The sequence below is a fragment of the Gobio gobio genome (assembly GCF_949357685.1).
Source record: "Gobio gobio genome assembly, chromosome: 25".
NCBI lineage: Eukaryota > Metazoa > Chordata > Actinopteri > Cypriniformes > Gobionidae > Gobio > Gobio gobio.
The window spans coordinates 34,552,327-34,562,240 of record NC_137121.1 but is presented as its reverse complement, the minus strand read 5'-3'; the positions used below and the strand labels follow the sequence as shown (position 1 = coordinate 34,562,240).

At 37.9% G+C, this 9,914-nt stretch overlaps 1 protein-coding gene across 1 annotated transcript; it reads right to left on the bottom strand.

Annotated features, from left to right (window-relative positions):
- Positions 1 to 5,620: 5,620 nt before the first annotated feature.
- On the bottom strand, positions 5,621 to 8,359 carry irx5b (iroquois homeobox 5b; the record flags this gene model as incomplete). The annotated part of the gene is made up of 3 exons (XM_079809237.1): positions 5,621 to 6,132; positions 6,829 to 7,234; positions 8,141 to 8,359. The coding sequence occupies 3 exons, from the start codon at positions 8,357 to 8,359 to the stop codon at positions 5,621 to 5,623; spliced, it is 1,137 nt and encodes a 378-aa protein (XP_079665363.1).
- Between the last annotated feature and the right edge of the window lie 1,555 nt (positions 8,360 to 9,914).

The following is a 9,914-nucleotide window of genomic DNA, read 5'->3' as shown; positions in this document are numbered from 1 at the left end:
CAACACCCAGTTAAAAGTGCATTAATTATAATACTTTTTGTGAATTCTATCCTCCAAACATCATCTTATCATAAAATTTCAACGTCATATTACACACTAAACACAAATAAGGTGGCAAAACTCAAAACATTTGAGGTAATCAGTTACATATATTTTTTAAGTTAAGAAAGTTTAAGAGTTTAAGTAAGTGGAACTTGCATAATTTTATTTTGTACTCATACATTTTAATTGCTCTAAACTCGAAATATTTCGAAATATGTGAATTTGTATACATATTAAGGCAAGGGGATTTGTTCCAGGAACATTTTTTGTTATGCTGGTTGAAATTCTCTTCATAAACAGATAGCAATCACTAACTTAAATGGTCATATGTATATATATCGTCTGTGGAAGGCGTGTGACCATAAAATGTTCGTCCAATCATTGCATTCGGACCTAATGCAGTCATTGGACAAACTTTATATGGTCCTACGCCTTCCACAGACGATTTTAAGTTTACCCTACTCAAACCACTTAATTATTTTGAGCATTTGTAATATCTGTTGGGTAAAGAAGTGAACTGAATAAAACACTTGGATATATTACAAGATTTTCAGCAGAAAGGCTGAAAAGAAAAGGATGAGGTGTTTTTCATAAACATCAGATTGGGGCACGTTTGCATTGTCACATGTTTGATTTTGTTTCCTCAAATGTTCTATTTCTTAAATTCTTTCTTTACATGTTTTTTCCCCACTGTAAACATGAATAAGTTTGCAAAAAGCAAAACATTTGAGGCAATCAGTTACATACATTTTTTTAAGTTAAGAAATTCAAAGTTTAAGTAAGCGGAACTGGCAGAATTTTTTTTTTGTACATTTGCTCTCAACTTGAAATATTTGAGTAAGTGAATTCGTATACATATTAAAGGGATCCAAAAAACAATGTTTTATGCTGGTTGAAAATCTCCCCACATCCTGATATCAACAACTAACTTGTCTGTAGAAGGTGTAGGACCATAACATGTTCATCCAATCATTGCTTTCGGACTTAATTCAGACCACCTTCCACAGACGATTTAAGTTTACCCAACTCAAACCAATTCATTATTTTGAGCATTAGGGTTTCGTGTGTGAACTCAGTCAAACACTTTTTACAATATTTTACAAGAAAATGAGTTTTTTTTTCATAAACATCAGTTTAGGGCACATTTTTATTTGGGCAGATTGTAATATGTTATTAATTTTTTTATGAAATGTTCTGTTTCTTAATTGCTTTGTTTGAATGTTTTTCCTTTAAAGCGTATAATAGGCTATTTAATGGCTGATTCCCACTTACCACAATACAGTGACAGATGACATCTACAAACATTATTCAAATGAACTACATTTTCCTTGGAAACCGCACATTTTCAATGACTTGTTTTTATTAGGCATGTGCCAGAACTAGCACCGAAACTCATGCTTTCATCCTGTTGTAGACAAACTATATTTCAATTATTAACATTCTGCTTTTATACAAGGTGTTATAATGCTCAATCGAATTCACTTCACACACAACAAATAATCAGATGTGGTATTTCTGCCCATTGCAATAAACAGGGCGTATCGTTTCCTGTCTCCAGGTGTAGTAAATTATTCACGGTCTTTCATGTAAATAACAAAACAAGGCTTGGCATCCAAAGACAATGCGAGATGGCATGTCTTAATTAGCCAATCATCCGTCAGCACACAATTATCCGCGCGTCGGCCGCTCTTATTGAATGTGGCATGTGACGACGGCGGGCTTGTGTTTCGTTTGTGGCTTTGTGGCGTTATTTGCGCTGCGAGGACTGTAGTTGCTAAGGGACACCGAGGCTCCTAATGATCCTTTCAATTAAAGACGAGCCCTGAGGCTGTAGCGCAGCTGTCTGTTTAAAACGCCTCCTTCTCTCAACGCCCGCCTGAGCCTCCTCAGCATGCGGGAGTGTTTAAGTCAATATTATTTTAGAGACTACCTCCCATCTATTATTAAGTAAATTGAGCCATCAGCGTCTCTGGCCATTTTGAACCCTAAATGAAATCTATTTGCCGAAGGCCTGGAGGACTGTCAGTGTGTAGCCTAATACAATAATACAGTGGATGGCGTGCTTGTTAGGAGGATGAATAATAACTGCGAGAAAAATTCATCCTTAAACGGGAATTACGCTGGAGTTTAGTGCTTCTCAACTGGTGTTTCTTTAGCACCCATGATGTGACCAATATTGTAAAGATTACAGCAATGTAAAATATATATATATTTTTTTATATTTTGTCAAATCAACATAGATAATTAATGTGGTTCAGATAACATAATATTTTGAGTTTCTATTTATTAAATCAATCTCCTAATTTCAACGAACTTACTTTTTTTTAGGTAAAACCAACAGTCTTTTCTTTTTTTCTTTTACAGTGACGAAATTACTTATCTTACACGACAAAGGCTGAATATGTTATTTTATTAATGAATACGTTTTGAAATTGTTTGTCTTTTGTATTCCGATGCCCTCAACGCCTAATAATTCACACATTGTGCTCAACACAAACCTGTTTATATGGTTGCTTGCAAGTGACTTAAATTTAAGCATATCATCTTTTTTTAAGTTCACGGTTTTCAAGAAATACTCATCACCTGTTTCCTTCTGCATAGCATGAATTTACCCCAAATTGCTGATTTGATTGGATAGTGCATCACTGACAACACAGGAAAATATGAGAATCGTTGCGTTTAAATTCACATTCTCTGCTTTTTGAGATCAGATCAGACCTGAGACCCGACACAATGATTGGGAAAGCTACAGTTTACATAAAAAGAAACATTTACCAATGCACCCCCCCAAAAAAAGTCAAACATTTAATAAATGACAATCAGGGGAAGTTAACACTCTGAAAACAGTTTATAACTCAATTGATCATTGAACTCCAGAATTCGAGCACCTCAGAGTTGGGCTTGTGCTGCCTGGCTCATCAGTTAGTGCCTTCTCACTATGCAGGAAAACACTCCCTCAGACCCCATCGATCGGCTCCAAATCAATGCTTTTAAAAGCCTTACACCGCCTTTAGTTAAGAGCAAAAGCGTGCATGCTTCAAAACTGCCCACCTATATTGATTAAGAGTGGATGAGCTTTTCACAGATTTTCTCTCACTCCATAAAGACTGTCCACTAAACTTATGACACACTCTCAAAATGAAAGGTGGTTTTGCAGAGAAGAACCATACACTGTAAAATCGAATAAGTTAGACTTACTAAAAAAAAAAACATGCAAACAGATTGCCTTAAAAAAAACTAGTGAAATAGGAATAGTGTGGTGACAAGTTCACTTACACAAAAAATAACTGTAGAGAGTATAATTTACTTTAGATTTACTCTTGACATACCATTGTTATGTTTTGATGCTGAATGTTAAAGTCTGTGTGTGACTCAACTGCAAGATATTGTCACAAATATAGGAACACTGATCACCATAATGGTGAGTTTTTGGCACTCAAACCAATCAATTAATCGTAACTTGGGTTTTTTGAGTATGTGAATAGTACAGATCACTAGATTTTTACTATTAAGTTAAGACATTAAGTAAAGTGAACTAAAAAAGTGATGGATTTTAGATTCCTTTCAGTGAAGAGTTCTAAACGGAACCTTTTATTTCTTTGTGCGACGAACATTCTAAAGAATCGTATTCCACCTCTTGTGCGATGGAAAGATTCCATGGATGTTAACCATCAATGCTAATTAAGAATGTTTATTTTCAAGAGTGTAATGTTCCAAGACATTTTCACTAACAAAAAAAAAAACATTGCTGCCAGTGCAAGTCTTCATACGATCTGTGTAGTAATCAGTTTTTTATTGTCATATCCCTGAAAAAAGAATCCCTGATGTACTCATACCTCGCCTTTTATAATATTTTCGAAGAAAGACGAATTCATTAAAAATGTATTAAATGTTATTAAAATTACCGATAGCAAAACATCGCCTCGGGTTAAAGCATAACAGCTGGCAATAACAGAGCCGGATGAAAGATGTATTAGAATCAAATGTATCATCTGCGCGGTCAGAACCAATTTTATAGCAATTACTGCTGATGTTTTGCGTCGAGAAAAGAGACAGAAAGAAAACTCATCTCTAGCGGCCCTAAAACCTCTTGTAAAGCAATGAAAAGATCAAATGACTGCATTGAATGTGACACTGGTCACAAGATGATTGGATAGTTTGGATAGTTTCGATGGGGCTTCTTCGGTTACAAAGCTTTGAATTCACTGAATTGTGAAATAGCATTGCGCCAAGTATAAATATACAGAATTTACTGGAGGGATTAGAGAGCTTTTCAAGTCCTCGCAGTCTCTTTTCACGGTTTTGTGTACAGAAACGTTGTATTACCCCCTGTAAGCCACGGGGCCCGAGTCGCTTCTCTGATGTTTGTTGATGTCGGACTGCAGAAACGGGGAATCTGTGGTAATCCTGTCATTCTTGCAAAGAGTTTACTACATTTCGAATTTACACATTTAATACCTTTTAAAATGGTCTTTGAACATTTTTAGCCCCTCGCTCTTAGGAAAAAAAGCAACACACGTTTCACGAGAAGATGCTTTATGGAGCATAAATTTAATATCTCCTCCACTTAAGAGTACTGTCCCATAATCCCCCTGCAATAAATGTTGACTTGTGCTATTTAAATGTACAATTTATCCTCTGTATTATGCCCGCAGGAGGCGACGGTTACAGTTATTGAGGGTTTTCTTTGAGTCCATGAAGGTGTTGCACAGTCGTGAGCAAATCAGGAAGGCACTGCACACCATTCTGTAAAGAACAGATGATAGAATAATCCGGAATGGGTCGAAATATGTGACCCGGACCACAAAACCAGTCGGGTATATTTGTGGCAATAGCCAACAATACATTGTGGGTCAAAATCATTAGGATATTAAGTAAAGATCATGTTCCATGAAGATATTTTGTATATATCCATCTGTAAATATATCAAAAATGTATTATTATTAGCACAACTTTACAACTTTAAAGGCGCACCCTCAGATTTTCAAATAGTTGTATCTCGACCAAATATTGACCGATCCTAACAAACCATACATCAATGGAAAGCTTTTTATTCAGATGATTTTAAAAAATGACCCTTATGACTGTTTTTGTGGTCCAAGGTCACATTATGTGAAGGTTGCATTAAATCAATTTTTTGACTGATATCTGAAGACCAGGGAATGTCATGATACTGGACCTGATGCCAACCCTGTAGTTCCTGCATATAAAAACTGCTCATCTATTTTAAAATCTCTTCATAAAAGGGGTTATGCTTAAAGAGAACATATGCATAATGTACCAGGCACAAACAAAACCACCGATCTAGAATATGCATTAACAAATGTGCCTGAAAAATGGCACATGATTAAAGTTTGCGATGTGCAAAGATCCGGTAAAACAATGATAATGGAAATCAGCTGATTGCGATTACAAAACTGATTAAAATGAGTACTTTGGCCTCTCGCACAAATATTTTACAATAGATAAGAATTTCAATACCATTTCCTTTTTAAATAGTATTAAAAACGTCTTTTTTTCAATAAGCTCGCCGTGCTGAAAAATCCCTTTCAAACCAGAAATAATAAATATAAAAGCACTAAATATTCGGCCTCCTGTGCTCAAGTGTGAGTTCTCGACACATGTCCTGAGTCAGTCTGCTGTCTCTCGCTCTGTGTAACACGGCCTGGTTAATTCCGTTCAGATGCGTCGAGTTCGAACCGGAGCCGTTCAGCGGCCCGAGTGTGCCGTAGTTCGTGAATCCCGTATAGAACGGAGACGCGTAGTAGAAATGTCTGGGAGGGAAGGGGCACTGCGCAGGTGACCCGGCGGGCGATAACGCCCCAGGTGCTTGTGACGGTTCGTCACTCCCCTTATCCGACGTAGCGATTTCGGCAAGAGACCACAGTTTGGGTTTAGGGGTCGGATTTGCTGAATGAATGACAGATGCGGCTTTGCAGTTTTCACTGAGGGGCTTCTTGCTTTCACTCGTCTCGTCTCGGGGAGAGGAGGTCGTGGGCACCGGAGACTCAGAGCCCGTCCGGTTCTCCTCTTCTTCACAGTCGATGATGACGCTCTCCGTCGCGTCGTCCGGGTCTTCCGCGCGGGTTTCTGTCCGGTCGTCGCCAACTGCGATCAAATCACGATAGCGTTAGAAAGGCGTGCGTAATATGATCGATACTGATAACACACAACAACACCAACAAACACACAGTTTGGGTTTTCAAATAGCATCTATACACATAGCCTATTAGAAACAAATACTGGATAAACATGCTCTGTCTTCCCCGAATTAATCGAGTTATTAAAAACACAATAAAAAAGTATTTCTGTGAGATGTAAAAAGTGAGGAAAAGATTTGTGGGAAGGCAAAAAAACATGACAGGAAAAAGGTGTCTGCAAATCTTTCCTTCAAAATATTGTAGCATGCTATATGCCTATATAAATATTGTATATTATTGGTTTGTCCGCTAAATCATGTGACAGGAAAAAAAAGAAGAAAAAGAAATAAAACAGGATATTGCACCACCTTGATAAATGTTTGTCAAGGTCATTATTTATTTATTAAAAAAAAAAAATCAGGAAAAGGCACTAAATATGAACTTAATATTCCCAAAAGTTCTTATTATTGAAAATAATGATTAAGTTGCACTTATTCGTGTCGAATAATTGTATTGCCTCTTTGTCATTCTTATTTGTCACTGACATATGTTCAAACATAATATTTCGTTTTTTAAATGAAATAGCCTATACGAAATATAATAACAATACAACCACGCGCACACAAAAAGGGGGGGAAATAAACACCTGGATCTTTGGTCGTCTGTGTTGTCTCGGCTGTTTTGAGCGGTTCTTCATCTTCATCATTTTTCTCTAGATCAATGCTATCCTCCTCATCTTCATCCTCGCTCCTGTTCCGTGGCGTCCACGTCATTTTATTCTCTTTCTTCAGTCTCCTCCGGGCGTTGGCGAACCAGGTGGACACCTGAGTGAGGGTCATTTTGGTGATGATGGCCAGCATGATTTTCTCACCCTTGGTGGGGTAAGGGTTTTTCCTGTGTTCGCTGAGCCAGGCCTTCAGGGTGGCGGTGGCATCTCGCGTGGCGTTCTTCCGGTAAGCGGGGTCTCCAAACGGGTACGGGCCCAGGGGACCGGCGTACGGGTGATAGCCGATAGAGCCAGTCATGCCTGGAGAATGGTCATATGGGGAGCCCTGGGCAATGAATTAATAAAGATTACAATTCAGGGGGAGAGCACAGAAGACTATCTGTTTTCCATGATATTTAGACTTTTCTTCTGCTGGCCCACAACTGTTCAAATGTGACACGCGGGTGCTTCTGGAATATTACAACCGCATAATGCGACGAGCGTGATAATAATGAACTTTAATCACACTAAAAAGATTCGATGTAGGCTACACAATGATCTGAAGCATGCTAATATGTGACCATGGTCCACCAAACCAGTCATAAGTCGCACGGGTATATTTGTGGCAATGGCAACAATGCGTCAAAATTATCAATTTTCTTTTATGCCTTTTAAGTGAATATCATGTTCAATGGAGATATTTTTTACACATCCCACCGTTAATAGATACAAAATGTATTATTAGTAGTAATATCCATTGCTAAGGACTTCATTTGGACAACTTTAAAGGCGGTTTTCTCAATATTTCGATTTTTTTTGCGCCCTCAGATTTTTAATTAATTTTATCTCGTCCAAATATTGTCCGATCCTAAACCATACACCAACGGAAAGCTTATTTATTCAGCTTTCAGATGATAAATCTCAATTTAAAACTAAATTATGACTGGTTTTGTGGTCCAGGGTCACATATGAAAACTCGCCACAAAAAAAGAAATCAATAAATGAAAGCAATATTCTGAGGAATAGAAAGTAAATTCCGCGATTAATGCACATATCGCTAAGCGACACGTGCGAAAACAAATCATTACCTACTTTGATGAAGGGTAAAAAAATCATTTTGACGTCGTCATGTTTAAGCGCAATACCGAGAAACCCCCAAAGTGAAATACTAATAGTTATAATTAATAAAAAGTTAACTGCATGCTGACAATCATGAGACATAAACAAGGGCTTTATTATGAATGAAACTCACCCCATATGAAGTGAAGGGGGCAGTGGACTCGGGACTGTACTGGAGTGTGTTGAAGACTGTGTTTGTGAAAGCTGCGGACGCGTACGGGGCGAAAGCAGATCCGCTAGAGGACCGTCCCAGATCATCTGTCCGCGGTCCCGTGATCGCGCTGGAGCCGTACGGCGGACACGAGTACAGAGACAGCGAAGACTGGTACAAGTATCCTTGAGGAAACGCCATGACCAGATTACTGCTACAGTCTCCTCACGAGCCCAAGAGTCAAGACACTCATCCTATGTGCCATCGAAGGGAAACAAATCAAAGATGCAACTCCTGGTATAAGGAAATTAAACGTCGTTCGCGCGAGCAGAAGAGTGTCTCGAGTTCCGTGCGCTTCCTCAAGGAGAGTGAAAGAAAAGCTCAAGCTGTGTTTTCCTCTCTCTCTCTCTCTCTCTCTCTCTCTCTCTCTCTCTCTCTCTCTCTCTCTCTCTCTCTCTCTCTCTCTCTCTCTCTCTCTCTCTCTCTCTCTCTCTCTCTCTCTCTCTCTCACACACACACACACACACACACACACACACACACACACACACACATTCACACACACTCCCTCCTCACATAGGCGACGTCTTTTTCACGCGCACTGAAATTCATAAGTTATCCTCTTCACGTTGTCTTGACATAAGGGCCGTTCACACGCGCCGCGCGTTCTTGAGATTTTGTATAGATTGATTTGGTTGTTCTGAAGGTGTGTACAAATTACACTCAGTGTCTTTGAACATTAAAAATTAGGGTGAACATTCTGAATGAAAATAAAAAAATGCAAATGTCCACACATAGGCCTATAAGAGCACACACACACACACACACACACACACACACACACACGCACGCACGCACGCACGCACGCACACGCACACACACACAGAGTGTGTTCACTCTTCACTCCTGTTTATATCTGCTTATTGCTTTTTTGTGTTGGTTTTAATTACATTTTGATTATTAATTTCTTATTCTAAATGTTTTTTTTTTCTTACATTTGAATTATTATGTGAATCATTTGAATCATAAATAGGCCTAATAGCCTATATGATTACAATCAAGTCTTTGTCTTTTAGTGGCAGCTTATGTGTCATCACTGCAAATTTATGTGGCATTATTACAAAACAGGCAATTACAAACATACTGATTTTAATGTATTTTATAATGTTTAAATATATATTAACAAAATATATATATATCACAAAAGTTGTGAGAGGAGCAGTTGGCCACATCCAGAAAATGAATAGATTTCTATGGGCCTCTGCTGGATATATATGGTCATTACACTTTTTTCTACAACTGTAATTCCCACAGGTTTTTCTCTCACCAGATGGCTCATATTTAAGATCGATATCCTCATATTTAATTTTGGTGAAAAGTCTCTTTTTTTTTCATAAAAATTAAAAATTTCATAAGCAAACTAATGGTCTCGTTGACAAATTTTGCAGTAAATAGGAAAAAAATTACCATACATAAAAATATAGTTTGTATTATTAAAAATTTAACTGTTTTGGACGCAGGAACTTTTCCTGCACTGTAAAAAAAGTGAACGTGCAGTTGTTGCTTTAAAGGTGCAGTGTGTAATATTTATGAGGATCTATTGACAGAAATGCAATAAAATATAACTATTTTTTTTGTGGAGTATAAAGACCTTTATGTTTTTATTACTTTAGAATGAGCCATTTCTATCTACACACACCACGGGTCCCCTTACAGTGAAATCGCCATTTTGCGTCGTCATGTTTCTACAGTAGCC